The following is a 17436-nucleotide window of genomic DNA, read 5'->3' as shown; positions in this document are numbered from 1 at the left end:
CTTTGGGGGGGGATGCACCCACCACAGCCAGCCAGGGGCCACCACAATCACGCTTGACCGCAGGGGACAGAGAGAAAATGGATACTGGCATAAAATTCACACTCACGAAGTGAGGATTTAAGCCAAACCGCTCATTTTTCAGATTGGAAAACTGAGATCAGAAAAGCAAAGTAGTTCCCCAGGTGCACAGGGCAATTATAGTGAAGCCAGGACAAGGAAGAGCTGCCTGGCTGCCTGCCTGCCTTCCTGCCTTCGCTTGTCTCACTGATCTATTTATTTGTTGGGGGGTGTGTGTGTACGCATGTGCATGATTATATATTTGAACTCTCAGCCCCAGGATGTTTTGGAAAGAGCTCTAGTTAACAACGTATCCATAATTTTACCTCAGGGATACTGGTAACAATTTCACCAACTTCCCAGTCCTCCCCAACAACCTAGACCCCAAATTTCCTGTTAACAACACAAGAGTCTTAGAGAATTTCTGAGATCTTCTAGTCCAGCCTTCACTTTACAACAAGCCAAGTAGAGAGAAGTGAGCTCCCCAGGGTCACAAAGCCAGCGAACAACTAAGCGGAGAACGCTGGGACCCTGACACCCAGGTACTGCGCGTCCTCCAGAACCATGTGCCTGGGGCCCCCTGAGAGTACAGTTGGGTGACACTTGTGACACTTATCAGGTTTGTGTGCTACTGTAATGGTCTCATCACACTGACTAGAAAACCTAATCAAGCAGGTCTCAGACCAAGGATGAAACATTTCCACCGAGCAAGTGAATGCAATTCTAATGAGAAAAAAAAAAAAAAGACCAGTAGAAAATAGACTTCTTATAGGGTATGGATGGATCGTACATTATATAGAAAAGAGGATTATTTAACTCTCTACACTAGGCATATAGTAAATTCACAGTGCTATATGTGAATTTATATGTTTTTTAGAGAACACTGAGATGTATTACTAAAAGTATACTTGGTGCAGTATTTTTAGAAATTTATCCATCAATATCTGTACAAACTACAATACATATACTCTTTGATCTCGCAATTCCTAGAAGGTGTTTATAACCCATTGCTTATAGTAACAAAAAAGGAAAAAGAAAACAACTGGGTGGCTGAAAAAACTGTATTGCGAACAAAGTATGGAATTTTGTGCAACTACAAAATAAATTATTATGGAGCTGGAGGGATATTCACAATCTACTATTAAGATGAAAACAAACTGCAGTGTCAAGTATATTATTTGAGACAATTCTGGTACAAAACTCAGCTAAGACACCATTATATGTGCACAGCCATGCTTGTCTGGGGTAGAAGGGGCATTAAAGAAAGACATAGAGCACTGCTAACACTGGTCCTCTTGGGGAGGAGGCGGTGACGGATGCAACAGGGAGAAATGATTCATGTTTTCTTATACATCTTTGAATATTTTCACTGATAACAATACATATATATGACTTGGAAAAAAATTTAAAAATTCCAAAAGTAATCATGCAGAGAATCCAGAAATAGTCCTCCAAGGCTTGTGTTAGCCTCCCTTCATCCCCAGTAGGCCCGCCAGCAACAGAAATACTCTTACTTCAGGGAGAAAATTAATCAGGGAAATAGAACCTCAAAACTATCTCTTGAAGCTGGTAGCTGCCATGACCATCTTCTGAGAGTTACTTTTCCCGCCAAATTGGCGTAGTCCTGACAAAGGAAGTAATGCGTGAGCACAGCTCCAGAGAAAGCTTTCCCCTTAACACAGGAAGGAGCTCAGCTTCCTATAAGCTGAGGGGTGACTCCAGAAGCTTCTCTTCGCCCTTCTCCACAAAGGAACACATAACTATAAATAAACAATGCAAGACCCATTCATCATAAAACAAAGCAGCAGGTAGAAACCATCTTTGGCAGGCAGACCTCCCAGGCACCTGAACCAACCACTTGGAATGTCCATCTTGTCCCCATGGGCTTCTTTGTCCAGCCCTGACTCCAAGTTCCTGCATGAAAACTGACAAAACCATGAATGCGAAGGTCCTGGTCATGACAGTGATGACACCTGGACTTTGACAGTGATAACACTGCATTACCTGCAGCACTACCTGTGCAAATCCCTGCAGGCAGGTGCGCCAAAGAGAACTGTCACCACCAACTTCCAAAACATCAGGAGAGTTGTTCACGTCGGTGCACAAAAACTTTCTTTCTATGGGGACAGCCAAGCCCCCAGATCCACCCTAGATTCCATATTTCAGCCATGGCCCAGGACCCAGTAAGGAGAAGGGAAAAAAGGTGGACTTACCAAGCCAGCTTCTGTTTAAGTACACAGACACAAACACCGGGGGCACCGTGAAGAAATCCACTACAGAGTTCACTTCCAACCAGAACCACAGCTTATCGTTGGCTGCAATAAACTGGGTAAAGACAAACGAAGAGAGAAAGATCAGATGCATGGTGCCGACATTAAATCTAGACTCTTTTGCCAAAGGGTGTGTTTTGGTTTTTCACGGGAGTCTGGAGGAAGACGTTCCAGTTCTCCTAATACCTATGCCAATCACATGCTACTTTTACCTTAGAGCTGTTTTCTGCCATGTTAGCCTTAGATACAGATCTGGCAGTACATTTTGCTGTGGTGTCCCACAGCATCATAGGGATGGTTGAGGATCTTACTCTCATTAGACTCTGTAACGTAACTATAATTGTAAATAAGGCACGTGTGCATGCATTCACACACACACAAACTTGTGTAATTTACATTCTGCACAGCTCCCTTCTTAAAGAGGTTTCATATAATTCTAAACCCCAAATTCTACCAATCTACCCCCACCCCCGATCTTATTCTCAGGTCTCCTCCTTCAGCTCTTGACTAGTGAGCACTGCTAAACATAATTTTAAGAGTAGAAGTCTTTTGGGTCTTTTCCCCATTTTTTAATTTTTAAAGGAACATTGCATTTATGATTGAATAGAGGGCTGCGAAACAGTCTGCTAGAGGGCATTAATAGTTATTTTGATCTCTACGTCACATCCTTAAAACAAAATTAACAGGTATTCCAGAAAACGTGTAGCCAAGGAAAGCGTTCCCCTGCAGACTGAAAATCAGAATGCAGGTACATTTCCTTTCCTAGGAAACATGGACTTCATCTTGCCTAGAGAGCAGATACTAATGGGGGATGACCCCTGGGTACCAGAGTCCCACACCCCCACTGGACCACTGAGCAACACTGCTCAAACTTACCCGCAAGCCAAAGTAGAGAAGGAAGAACACGTTGAAAGCCATGTCGATCTGTAATGTGAAATCTTTGTAGAAATTCTGGCAGGATTCTATTGGGCTATTAGACAGGAAGAAGAAAAAACAAGAGGTAAATGAAAAGCACCACACCAAGGTTTCCACAATACTGTGACGTGGTGGTGCCTGGGGTAGACGACAAAATGAATGCTCATAAAATAAAACATTTGGTCTTTCTACCCCCTGTAATAATCAAGCAAGCATTGCCAATGGGGTCTTTCCATTCAACCATTCAGTCTTTCGTTCTTTTGTCTTTTTTAAAATAATTTTACATATACATATTATTTTTATCATCATTCAACGGTTGGGCTAGGAATCTAAAGAGGATCATGCAGACACCTGGGAGGAAGGACAAGCAGGAGAGACCACCAAACTCCTTCATTTCACATTAACCCTTAAAGAACTGACTTCGCTCTTTTAGGGGATGCGTACCAAAGCTGAACACACCCCGTCACCCCCTCTAGCCCACTGGAAGCGGAGCCCATTTCCAATTAAGCACCATGGCTATGTTTTGGACCTTCATAAAGCCATTAGTTGATTCATAAATAAAGGACCCTGGAGCATCTCAAGGCAGCTGTGTAGGAGAGGATCCTGGTTGATGTTTCCGCTAAACTAAGTATGGACTTTACATACAGCACTTTGATCCGGGGAAAGAAGCATAGCCCAACTGGTAAAATTCTAGACCATCAAACCCAAATGTTGAGGAATCTGAAGCAGTACTCTAAGGGTTAATTTTCTGTTGCTGTTTTGTTGGCATGCAGGTTAACTGGCTTTGTGTGTGTCAAGCAGCCAATGCGAACCCTCAGCACACTACGTTGTTCAAGAGAAGGCAGTTCAAAGGGTACGCTATACAAACTGGTACATGGCCTCCGTGTGCTTTCTCGGTTCAGTATTGATCAGAGGATCAGTGTGTGAAAAGTCCCAAGGTTTGGGCTGGGTGCGAAGTAGAAAAGCCTTATAAGCTTCTCAAAGCCGTGAATGAAAATCCATAACATACTGTTATATGTAAGCAAATGCTAACACGCAGGCCAGGAACATAAAGGTGAGTGGGGGGAAAGGGTAGGGGGTGTGGGGAGAACAAAAAACTTTCCCCAAACAGGAAGCAAGGCAGACCTCCAAAGCCAGGAGGTAGCTAGCTCGGTAGTGCGGGATGGAGGATTTCCCAGTGTTGCCACTTTGGAAATCGCCAACCGCAACACCAGTTAGTATAGTCGTACTTCTGTAAGGACAGCGCTGGGGTGTGCAACAGGCAGCAGTCTGCGGTTCGGGAGGCGAGACCCTTTTCGAGACATGATAAGTCAGTCTGTGGGACCCTCCAATCATGTGACATGCACTGAATCGAATCCATTCTTCATCTCTAATACAAGTCATACATGCCCTCTGTCACTCGGCCAAATCACAAATACTCAGAAAAACCTCCAGACAAGCAGGACGAGTAACCTACGTGTGCATTTGCAGACTAAGCGGACTGGACAAAAAACAAACACTGAAAAATAGTTCTTCTATCAAGGCAATGCCCATCGCCAGGTTTCCACCAAGGCAGGGAAATGAGAGGAAAGACACCATGGAATCTGGTTAGTTGGGCCTGAACGATGAAAGGAGGCAGGAGGAGAGAAGCTAAACAACGTGGCCTCCCACTGCGACTCGCCTACTCTTCTGCACAGACACTAATTAGGTGAAAAAAGGAAAATCCAGGCCTGAGTGAATAAGTGACACTTCTGGGATTACCAGGTCATTGTCGTGTTTAGTCTGGTTTTAAGAATGAGATCCACGAGGTCCACATGGTGTCAATTCCTAGACACTCTATTTGTGGTAAAAGGAACTGCATGACTAGGTTGACCAGAAATCCAATACAGAGTCCAGGGTGTGAGGAGATGAAGCATCTCTGTGTTTTAGAAGTTACTGGGCCAATGTGCTACTGGAAAATAAATGAGGTGTGTGTACGTGTGCATGTGTGTGTGCTTATGTGTGTGCGCAGAGAGAGAGAACAAGTGAGGGTGGGGACACTGTAGGTTAGTAACATACTCATGTGTTCACATATGCCAACAAGGACTTAGCAGTGCATTATAGACTGGTCTTCATCAAGACCGATGTGTACCAGTCAAGGAACAGAGAGAAGCCTTAGTTCCAAGTCTATCATGGAAAACCCACTATCATTGCACCAACGCCAGACAATAACTTCACTGTTGTCCTCAAAACAGTTGTTGGTGGAGCTATTATTGGTGGCATATTTGAGGGTCCTACAAATTCCCCAGCTCCAGCAGCATAATTTACTTCCTCTATTATTATATTTATATATTATTATTAACTTCTTGGCCTTTGGAGTTAATTTGTTCATAACCTTGAAATACATTTAGCAGGGAAAGTGTGTGCTAGGCTGTAGAAGCGAATGAAATAGGTGGGGAGAGAGACGTTGTTAACTCAATGTCCTTCAGAATGTCTTGGTTCAACATATATGGAAGCAGATGTTCAAAACAGCGTAAGAAATGATGTTATAGGAACTTATTTCCATTGTTCCTTGCATCTCAGCCATTCTACTGCCCCCTCCTCTACTGCTCATACCCAAAGACAGCAATGAGAGGGGCAGTCAGCTAGAGGACACTGTGTTGAAAATACACCTCAACAACGCCCCTGTTTTTCAGAGTAGAATGCTGAAACCGTAACGGTCTTTTTCTCTAGTCCTTCTTTCAAAAATTTAGAACTGATTTAATCATCAGTTCACATCAGTCCTTGAGTCCTAAACTTTCAGCTGAAATAATAAAGGAAGTAATTTATGCTGCTGGTGTGGGGAGTGGTAACTTTTCCTCTGGCTGCGGCTCACCAATAATAGAAGCTTACAACTAATATGAAGAAATCGGGAGGAAAGCAATACATTCTGGTACAAAACAAGTGCAAGGTTCCAGGGCCCAGGTAGGGCCAGAGTGATCAGGAAGGCTATTTTCTATCCCTTTTAGTTTTTCCTGCTTGTCCTGAGAGTCCCAGGAGAAATGCCCTGCCTGTTTTTCTCAAGCAGGAACAGAACCATTTATCTAGAGCCCCTACTGAGATAAGTCCTACAAGTGCCTAAAGTCTGTGGACTCGCACAATCAGAGACCACAGGGCATAGATTCCAAAGCCCCATCATTTCATTCCCCCAATGGAGAGGACCCATGGAGAAGTTCATTCATCTTATAAAAACAGAAGATATAATTCAACAACTAAAGGATTGGCCACATCAATGAGGATTTATTTCCCCCCCAAAGGGGTTTTATTTTAATGATTAATTCTCATTGTAGGATGGAGAATGAAATAGAAATTCCTGTTCCTTCTTCTTTAAAACAAGAGCATTTCAAAAGTCTAGATACAGAAGGTTCCATAGCTAGAAAAGAAAGTACTTTTTTTTTTTTTAAACTACAAAGGAAATTGGCCCTAAATTATACACTTAAATGGAAATTACCTTTCTCCCTGCCTCATCAGAAGAATAGGCTTTATACGGGCATATATAGTCAATCCCCCATGCATCTGTTGTACTGTGGGGGGTTGCATTTTGCTGTTATGCTGAAAGCTAGACCACCAGTATTCGAATACCAACAAGGTTATCCATGTTGGACAGGTTTCAGCTGAGCTTCCAGACTAAGACAGACTAGGAAGAAGGACCCAGCAGTCTACTTCTGAAAAGAATTAGCTAGTGAAATCCTTATGAATAGCAGCAGAACGTTGTTTGATACAGTGTCAGAAGATGAGCCCCCCAGGTTGGAAGGCACTCAAAATGCGACTGGGGAAGAGCTGCCTTCTCAAAGTAGAACCCAGGAAAAACCCAGTGCCATCGAGTCGAGGTAGAGTCGACCTTAATGACATGGATAGAGTCAAGCTTTCGAGACATTCATCTGCTGTTGTGGCACGATGGAAAATGAGAAGAAACACTGCAAACATCCATTAATAATGGGAATGTGGGATGTGTGAAGCATAAATATGGGAAAACAGGAAATCATCAAAAAATGAAATGGAACACATAAACATTGATATCCTAGGCATTAGTGAGCTGAAGTGGACTGGTATTGGCCAATTTGAATTGGACAATCATATGGTCTATTATGCTGGGAATGACAACTTGTAGAGGAATGGTGTTGCATTCATCGTCAAAAAGAACATTTCAAGATCTATTCCGAACTACAGAGCTGTCAGTGATAGGATAATATCCATAAGCCTATAAGGGAGACCAGTTAACATGACTATTATTCAAATTTATGCACCTACCACTAAGGTCAAAGATGAAGAAATTGAAGATTTTTACCAACTTCTGCAGTCTGAAATTAAACAAACATGCAATCGGGATGCATTGATAATTACTGGTGATTAGAATGCGAAAGTTGGAAACGAAGAAGGATCACTAGTTGGAAAACATGGTCTTGGTACAGAAACAACGCCAGATTTCGCCTGATAGAATTTTGCAAGACCAACAACTTCATTGCAAATACCTTTTTTCAACAACATAGATGGAGACTATACACGTGGCCCTTGCCAGATGGAATACACAGGAATCAAATCAAGTACATCTGTGGAAAAAGATGATGGAAAAGCTCAATATCATCAGTCAGAACAAGGCCAGGGGCCGACTGTGGAACGGACCATTAATTACTCATATGCAAGTTCCAGTTGAAACTGAAGAAAGTTAGAACGAGAGTCCATGAGTGTCAAAGTACAACCTTGAGTACACCCCACCTGAATTTAAGAGACCATTTCAAGAATAGATTTGATGCATTGAACACTAATGACTGAAGACCAGGTGAGTAGTGAAATGACATCAAGGCCATCATACATGAAGAAAGCAAGAGGTAATAAAAAGGCAGAAAAGAAAGAAAAGACCAAAATGGATGTCAGAAGAGACTCTGAAACTTGCTCTTGAATGTAGAGTACCTAAAGCGAACAGAAGAAATGATGAAGTAAAAGAGCTAAACAGAGGATTTCAAAGGGTGGCTCGAGAAGACAAAATGAAGTAGTATAATGTGCAAAGAGCTGGAGACAGAAAACCAAAAGGGAAGAACACACTCAGCATTTTTCAAGCTCAAAGAACTGAAGAAAAAATTCAAGCCTGGAGTAACAATAGTGAAGGATTCTATGGGGAAAATATTAAACGATGCACGAAGCATCAAAAGAAGATGGAAGGAATACACACTGTCACTATACCAAAAAGAATTCGTCCATGTTCAACCATTTCAGGAGGCAGCATGTGATCAGGAACTGATGATTCTGAAGGAAGAAGTCCAAGCTGCACTGAAAGGCATTGGCAAAAAACAAGGCTCCAGGAATCGACGGGATATCAATCGAGATGTTTCAGCAAATGGATACAGCGTTGGAAGCGCTCACTCGTCTATGCCAACAAATTTGAAAGACAGCTACTTGGCCAACTGACTAGAAGAGATCCATATTTATGCCTATTCCCAAGAAAGGTGATTCTACTGAATGCAGAAATTATTAAACAATATCATTAATGTCAGACTCAAGTAAAATTTTGCTGAAGATCATTCAAAAGTGGCTACATAAGTGTATCGACAGGAAACTGCCAGAAATTCAAGCCATATTTAGAACAGGATGTGGAAACAGGGATATCATCGCTGATGTCAGATGGACCCTGGCTGAAAGCAGAGAATACCAGAAAAATGTTTACCTGTGCTTTATTGACTATACAAAGGCATTTGACTGTGTGGATCATAACAAATTATGGATAACACTGCAAAGAATGCGAATTCCAGAGCACTTAAATGTGCTCATGAGGAGCCTGTACATAGTTCAAACAGAACAAGGGGATACTGAGTGGTTTAAAGTCAGGAAAGGTGTGCGTCAGGGTTGTATCCTTTCACCATACCTATTCAATCTCTACGCTGAGCAAGTAATCCAAGAAACTGGACTCTATGAAGAAGAATGGGGCATCAAAATTGGAGGAAGACTTATTAACAACCTGCATTATGCTGATGACACAACCTTCCTTGCTAAAAGTGAAGAAGACTTGAAGCACTTACTAATGAAGATCAAAGACCACATCCTTCAGTATGAATTATATATCAACATAAAGAAAACAAAAATCCTCACAACGGACCAATAAGCAAAATCATGATAAACAGGGAGAAGACTGAAGTCGTCAAGGATTTCATTTTACTTGGATCCACAATCAACACCCATGGAAGCAGCAGTCAAGAAATCAAAAGATGTATTACACTGAGCAAATCTGCTGCGAAAGGAAAGACCTCTTTAAAGTGTTGAAAAGCAAAGATGTCCCCTTGAAGACTAAGGTGTGCCTGACCCAAGCCATGGTGTTTTCAATCAGCTCATACACATGGGAAAGCTGGGCCATGAATAAGGAAGACTGAAGAAGGACTGATGCCTTTGAGCTGTGGTGTTGGTGAAGAATATTGTCCATACCATGGACTGCTAAAAGAAGGAACAAATCTCTCTTGGAAGAAATACAACCAGAAAGCTCCTTAGAAGTAAGGATGGCAAGACTACGTCTCACATACTTTTAGACAGGTTTTCAGGAGGGATCGGTCTCTGAAGAAGGATATTATGCTTGGTAAAGTAGGGGTTCAGTGATAAAGAGGAAAACCCTCAACGAGATGGACTGACCCAGTGGCTGCAACAATGGGCTCAAGCATAACAACAATTTTGAGGACGGCACAGGACTGGGCAGTGTTTCGTTCTGTTGTACACAGGGCTGCTATGAGTCAGAACCAACTCAGCATCACCTAACAACAACAACAATGTAGTCAATGTTGTCAGTTGCCACTGAGTAACCTAACTCATGGCAACCCAGGCACAACAGAATCAAGCTGTTGTGATCCATAGGGTTTTCACTGGCTGATTTTTGGAAGGATATTGGTAGGCCTTTCTTCCCAGTCCATCTAGTCTGGAATCTCCGTTGAAACCTGTTCAGCGTCATAGGAACATGCAAGCCTCCGTTAATAGGTGAGTCATGACTGTGCTTGAGATGCACTGGCCCCAGAATCAAACCCAGGTCTCCACTATGGAAGGTGGGAATTCTACCACTGAACCACCACGGCCCCCATATTGTCAATAGAACTTTAAAAAAAAAAAAAAAGGTTGAGTTTTAAGAACTGAAAATAAGGACACTATTTCCGACTTTGGTAGTAGGAAATTGACTTTCACTAAATTGATCTTGGTTAACTAATGACTTAGGAATTAAAGAACACAAGACACTTGGTAGCTGACCAACTGTTCATTTCTAGGCTCTCACAGTCATGGAACCAAGAGTTATACCGAAATCTTAGGCAAATTTAGTGTTTTAGCCAGGACTCTATGATTGGGGCACCTTCAAAAGAACCTCAATAAAGAGCTTCTTCTGATGGGGTAAATGGTAAATGTTCATTATAGGACAGACGGTGAAATACAAACTATTTTCTCTTGACTGTCAAGGAAGCACATCTGCAGTATTTAGATACCTATACAGAGGAAAACAGGACTCATCCAAAGAGGGAAATAAATCTTGCCTCATCTATTTAATACTATAATATCCAGTGAAGACTCTTGAGCAGAAAGATTCAACAGTCCTTACGAAAGACTGACTTTAAGAGTTGTCTTCCCAAAGCACAAACCAAGCAAGGGCTACTCAGGTTTCTTTTCAAAGGGCAGGGGGCAAAGAACAAAATCTCACTTCGAGCAATAATTCCTCTGGCTGTCTGCATCATCTCCAAGAGAGAAGTTAACTGACTCCTCTTCTTAGTCCCAAACTTCCCTGGCATTTCCTGAAGCCTGTGTTCCCACCTCCCTGACTCTAGCTGTCCAACCCTCAGAAGATGTTGTCCCAAGACGGAGCTCCTCAAACGTTAGCATGCACCTGGAGGGCTCGATAACATGCAGGTTGCTAGGTCCTACCCCCAGCATTTCTGATGTAGTAAGTCTGGGGTGGGGGGCCTGAGAATATGCATCTCTAGGAAATTTCCAGGGAATGTTGCTACTGTCGCTCATCCAGGGACACTCAGAACCACTGGTCCAGAAGAACTTTCTTGCAACGACTCATTAACTGCAGGTGTTGGTGCTCAGGAAGATTCCCGTTCAGGCCTGAGCAGAGATGATTAAGTGTTTGAGCCCACCCCCAGATAACCAGCTGCATACCACTTAACTAGTTGCCAAGATCAAGGGTTTGAACAGATATTTTCAGTTTCAGATGCAAATGAGGGGAAAAAAACTTAAGAAGATACAGGGAAGTAATTACAATGCCACTGCGCAGGCTGCACCAGTGACGTTCCAATTACCAATCAAAGAGTGCCCACTGAGCACATTTTTTGTCTAAGAGTAAAAGGAAAAATAATGATGTATAGATGGGGAGAGGTTACGGAGACCACCATTTACAAGTGATAAAAAAAATGTTAGCTTAAAAACAACAAAAATTCAAGATGATTTAGTAAATAACCAAATGAGAGGGAAGGGACTGGCTGAGGAATGAAAGAGCGTTTTGTGAAATGATTCCCGACAACATTCAAATTCTCCTCGTTCTTGGGGCAACTCCCTTTTGAAATTGAATGGAGCCGTCTCAATTCCCACCAGGATTATGGACCACTGGAGTTCAGACTGATAGCACTGCAGACATGGATCAATACAATAAAAGCTTAATGGGTCCAGGCCCTTCTCCTGGTCTCACCTCTGCCATGTTGCCGGTTAATTCAATTCAAAGGTGCCATTCATTCATCCTCATGGCTCCCTCCTGCTTCATACATCAAAGCTAAGCCTGGTTGTGAAGAACCACCAAAACCTAGCCTCACCCTAGAGCTCCAAATTTATTTTCTACTGTTCTGCAGTCCAAATCCTTTCCTACCACGAAGCTGGTGCCTTCATTATTTTTTGAACGTGACTCTCATATTCCCAATTCTAACTCTTTGCTTTTGGCTCTTCAAATGTTCTCCCCTCTGTGTGCTCAAACCTTCCACAGCCTTCAAGGGCCACCTAAAGGCTTGGCTAAGCAAATTACTTATGGCCTCACTCACCTCTCCCTCCTCTGAATTCCTATAATATTGGGAATAAGGAATTCTAATCACCTTGTAACATCGATTCTTATTCAATTCAATGTAATCATATCTGGCAATTGCATAGGCCTTCAGAGTTTACGTCTACTATCTCATTCGATCCTCACAATATGAATGTAAAGTAGATATTCTGTTATCTCCATTTTATAGACAGATAAGTCAAGGCTTAGAAACCTACCCTAGATCATCTACCTGAGTGAAGCTGGGACAGAGACCCAATTTCGTTTCTGCTATCCCCTTTTTTTTCTTTTTTGTTTTTTTTTATCCCACCTTACCTCCCAGGTAGACTGTAACCTCCTTGGAGAGGAGGAACCATAAAACACAGCATCTGCTATCCACCAAGCCTCTCATAAAGCTTATGCAAAAACAACGAGGGGTGACTGATTTGTGGTGGACGTCAAACTGCCCTAGAAATTCTCCACATGTCTGCCAAACGGTCTGGGAAAATTCACAGGATGCTGACCTGCCCAACCTGTATTTAATCCTGCTCTCTAAAGATTGTCAAGTGGCACATTACTAATGCCCAATAGTCATTCCTGGGACCCTGGATGGTGGTGGCAGGGTCATGCAGACTGGTCCAGTCAACTGGGGGGAAGTGACCCATTGCTTAATGACTAATAACCCTTAAGAAGACAATTTTCTCACCCTTGCTTATTCTAAAAGAACAAGAATGAACATAATGATGGCTGATAATATTTAGATACTTTGAATACTCCTAATTATAAACTAGACAATAAGCTCTGTATCCCATTTCATCCAATCAAAACAAAGGAAAAAGATGACATCATATAGATGTGAACTGTGGAACATGTTTACCTCCAACAGCAGGTAGAGCTAAGTGATTTAACATTTTCCTGGTAATGTCTGGATATACTGGATAATTCTTCTGCATATAAAATAGGAATAAAGGCATCTAGCTAAGCAGAATGTTAGACCAATTAATTTTTAAAGGGAGGTAAGTCTTGGCCATGTAACTCCAAATTAGAGATCAATGTTATTCATATCATTTTAGGTGTCAGGAAAATATCTTTCAAATAACAATAACAAATTTAGTGCCAATGACAGTATACTAATTAATCACTGAGAAAGCAATAACCTGAAAGCTATAGAACATTGTCTTCTAAACTGGACATCACACCAGGACTGCAGAGGTCGTGAATAGCACCAAGACGCCAAGTTGAAAGCTTTTTCTTTTTTTTTGGAGCCCAGATTTTAATTACTACCTGGCTAGAGCTATGTACTTAAGAGTTTATCTTTCCAATATTGGTGCTTTCAGTGTTTATACAAGGTGAGGCATCTGTTCAAAAAGTTCTGTAGCTTTTGTAAGTTTTACAAAATAGAAGCAAGCCTCTTCTGTTAAGCAGTCTAATGGCTTTACCCCAGAATTTCTTGGGGCAGTTATCTTCTAAGGTACTATTATCCTTGCTGGGTAGGGTTGTGTTCAGTTATCGACAACAATGATAACAGGATCAAAACAGGAATCTTACTTCAAAACACAAACCTAGACTTTGTAATGGTACTTTTTATTACTATGCAGTATTGATCTCCCATGATCCCAAGCCAGTTAGTTAAATGGCTTTGTTGGGAAGTCCTCAGTTATGGGTTTGTATCAATAGATCTGTTAATCTTTCTGACAACAGCAGGCTTTTAATTATGTCTCTACTCAATGGCGAAGATGTGATCCAATAGCCACAAACATATGCTTCATTAAGGTCATGTTGAAATGAATTAGAACATATGGGTGGGATGGTATACAAACCCTAGCTACTATTTGGAGTCGTTATGGGCTCTGTATTCTTGAGTTTTGAGTAATAAGGAAAGCCCTAGAACAATGATAATTGTAGACTTCTGAGCAGTTGTATGGCTCAGGGAGTCTACCTGAAAAATGAGTCCTAAGAATGAAGCATTCTTCCAGAAGACAAAGAAAATTACATAGATTGCTACTAGAACAGAATATGCCAGTTCCTTAAGCACTGGGTTTCTCAAGGAAACACTCAGGTAATCAATCTGTTTTCACAAAACTTAGAAGGTGGGATTTCTGTCACTGTCTTATGGAGCTCTTCCAATTTTCTCTTAAGATTTCAGTACCCTCCCTGAGCTTAGATTCTCCTTCTCCTCTTGATTCCACATCTTTTCATCCATTAATCGATCTACTCATACAAGCAAATCAAAAGCAAGATATGGCCATTATGAGTTGACTTCAAGACTGGTTAGCAGTTAGGTGGGTTGGGAGTCATATGGAAGAGTTAAAATCCCAACTCTATAGCTTCCTGATTGCATAGTGGTTAAGAGCTATGGCTGTTAACCAACAGGTAGGCAGCTCGAACCCACCAGGTACTCCTTGGAAACCCTGTGGGGCAGTTCTACTCTGTCCTATAGGCTAACTATGAGTCGGAATCAACTCAACGGCAATGGGTTTGGCTTCTTTTTTTATTTTTGGTTATCACCTTCTAGCTGTATGATCGGGGCACATTATTTGACTTCCCTAAGCCCTGGTTTTCACGTGCAAACTGGGGACAGGGACACAAACTTCAAATGATGCTGTGAAGATTAAATCAGAAAATGGAAGCAGCATGTTTAGTACAGTGCCTGGTAAAGACTAAAGACTTAAAAAGTGGTAGTTTTTTTTAAACTAAGGTAATAACACTAAGGACAGTAATACAAGCTCTTTCTAGAAAAACGCCAACAAAAAAGAGAATCATCCAATTGAACAAGAACTGATAGAATCAATTATTTCTCCACTTTATTTCTTCCATGTGTATCTGCTTTATTGCCACCTTATCAGGTGTCGCAGTTTAAATCGAATGCTCACTCAGATGTGCAGTGCGTTATCGGGAAAAGATTTCACTGATATCTTGTCAGATTCTGTATCTCAAAGCATTAACTTTGGATGATACTAGAGGAGAAACACTGGAAAATCATATTTCCGTGAAGGTAGCTGCACAGTCTCATAAATACTAAATAATTAACCACGATTTTGTGATGGAGAGAGCCATGAGTCACTCTAACGAGGGGCCACAGGAGGCTGTGTATTCTCCTTTTCCGGGGTCTTTTAGCAAAAAAAAAAAAAAATTTTTTTTTTTTTTTTTTTAGCAGAGGAGGGTGTCTCATTTGCCTGCTTGGCTTAGATGGGATCTGGAGGAGAGGCCGGGGGATGAACCAGTCATACGTCTTCTAAATATCTTCCTCAGTTCTACTTCCATGAGATTATGTCTTTCTACCCGCTAATGCTTGTTTTCTCAAGCTTGTCTGTAGTCTCCAGTGATTTCAATCACAGTTGTTATCGGAGTAGAATTACTGTACATATTTGCCACCAACTTCTATGTAATAAATCAGACTTAAGCTACTACATGGAACAGAGTCCTGCCAAACAAGTGCTGCTTGCTCTGGTTTTCAGTAAGCTGTCTGAGGCGTCATTGCTGACCTGTTCTTACTCTCTCATTTCCCCACCTCCATTGATCTACCATCCCTTTTTTAGTAAACTCTCACTTATCTAGAAGAGGGAAGTGATGAAGTAGATGATTCAAATACTCCTGAATACATACACACTCACACATACCACAAAACAGATGCAGAGTTCTTCAAGGACAAGGCCAATGAGCCACATAAGGAGTAGGGTAGCACCGGTGGGCACACACACAGACACACATCCACAGCCCTCCAGCACAGATGTACGCTCTCTCCCCAGCTGCAACCCCAGCCTGGGACCACCCATAGAATAGGACTGTCTAGGGGAGGGGAAACAACAATCTACCCTTAGCCACTCCTCTCAGGGTTTTGCCCTGACTCTGTTTAGTGTCTGCCGGTCTGTCAGCAGTGGGCTAGAAGGAAATGTTTCCTTCTCCACCAGAGAAGATGCCAAAGGAACATTTCAGGAGGTAAGTGACTCAGCCTGTGTCTGAGGTGATTAGAGATGGGGAGAAGAAGGGAGAGGAGTTGCAGGCCTGACTGTAGAACAGGAAACCCAGACAAAAGGCTGACACCTGGGTGGCACTTCTGGCTGCTGGAGCCACAGTCCTCTCCAGGCCTGTGGAAATGAGAGGCCTGTGGAAATGAGAGGCCTGTGGAAATGAGATCTGGGTATGCAAGAAGAGAAGAAGGTTCATTCAGCCACCACGTTCTGCCTCTGATGCCTTTTTTCTGGATATTAAATATTGTCAGACATATGTTAAGAGGTTCTTTAACAATCACCTCCAATCAGTAAAAACCAACAGTCAGCTCCTAGACATTCTGGAGCAGCTGCCTGGTGTCCCCATTACTGAGGAAGGAAACAACCATGAGGAAGAAGCCTGGGGCACTACAGCATCAAGGCTTCTCCTCTGATCACAATAAGCAGCTTCACTAATAACTGACAGAAAGGCAGGGGCAGGAGCCACTGTATGTGAAAGGTGGCCCATCAGGGCTAGGTGGCGCAGGTGGGTTGGGACTCCCACAGCATAACAGGCTTTCAAATAATTGTGGGAACTCTTTGGGCTTTTATGGGGTTCAGACTTCAAAATTTTTCTGTTTGAGCCTCCTTCTCCAGATTCCCCGGTCTCCTCATCACTTCCCTACTTAGATTATACGCCATGCTTCTTTCCGTTGTCTCTCTCTCCAGCCTTGATCAAATCCTGGCAGACCTGGACGGCCTGACCTTGGCAATGCCTCCTTGCTATGGGTCTACTGCAAGGACTTATAGTGGGGAGCCAAAATTGCCAACCCCGCACCCAACCCAGGTGATTCTGGGTCCCAGATTGGGAGTCTATTTGGGGCAGGGTTATGAGGATGCTTGAGACATATCCTTTTCCTATTCTCTTCCATGAACGCCAACATTCTCCAAAAAGACCTACTACAGGTTCAAATCTCACATGTCCCAGCCCAGGAGAATGGTACACAACCCTGTTGGTGGCCCCATTCAAAAGGCTACTCTACCAAAGAGGACCAACACTGAGGACCTGCCTGGTATTGTTTTTAGAAGGCCTGAGAGCATCTCAGAAAAAAAAAAAAAGGAATTATGAACAGACAAAACAGTTGTTCCATTTATCTGCTGCTTCGCTTTGAACCATAGCAAACATCGTCATGTAATACATACACGTGCCACCAGTGTTTGCTAAGTTACACATGAATTTATGGTGCTAAAGGATAATTATGATTGCTTCATTTCTGACATCCTGAAGTTGTTTTGTTGT

The 17436-nt window shown here is 42.3% G+C and overlaps 1 protein-coding gene across 13 annotated transcripts in view; it reads right to left on the bottom strand.

The window, feature by feature from the left end:
- Window positions 1-17436, bottom strand: part of KCNMA1 (potassium calcium-activated channel subfamily M alpha 1) — a 916342-nt gene that overhangs the window by 391755 nt on the left and 507151 nt on the right. For 12 of the 13 annotated variants that reach the window (XM_049856148.1, XM_049856139.1, XM_049856140.1 and 9 more), the window contains 2 exons: window positions 3204-3297; window positions 2271-2382 (listed from right to left, as the gene is read on the bottom strand). In XM_049856148.1, the coding sequence (XP_049712105.1) occupies window positions 2271-2382; window positions 3204-3297 (206 nt within the window). Of the gene's footprint in view, window positions 1-2270; window positions 2383-3203; window positions 3298-17436 lie in introns of those variants that run through there. The other variant, XM_049856146.1, reaches the window with a different exon arrangement.

This window comes from Elephas maximus, chromosome 16 (assembly GCF_024166365.1).
Source record: "Elephas maximus indicus isolate mEleMax1 chromosome 16, mEleMax1 primary haplotype, whole genome shotgun sequence".
In the NCBI taxonomy this organism is placed as follows: domain Eukaryota; kingdom Metazoa; phylum Chordata; class Mammalia; order Proboscidea; family Elephantidae; genus Elephas; species Elephas maximus.
The sequence above is the reverse complement of the archived record's forward strand: the minus strand, read 5'-3'. Positions and strand labels throughout refer to the sequence as shown.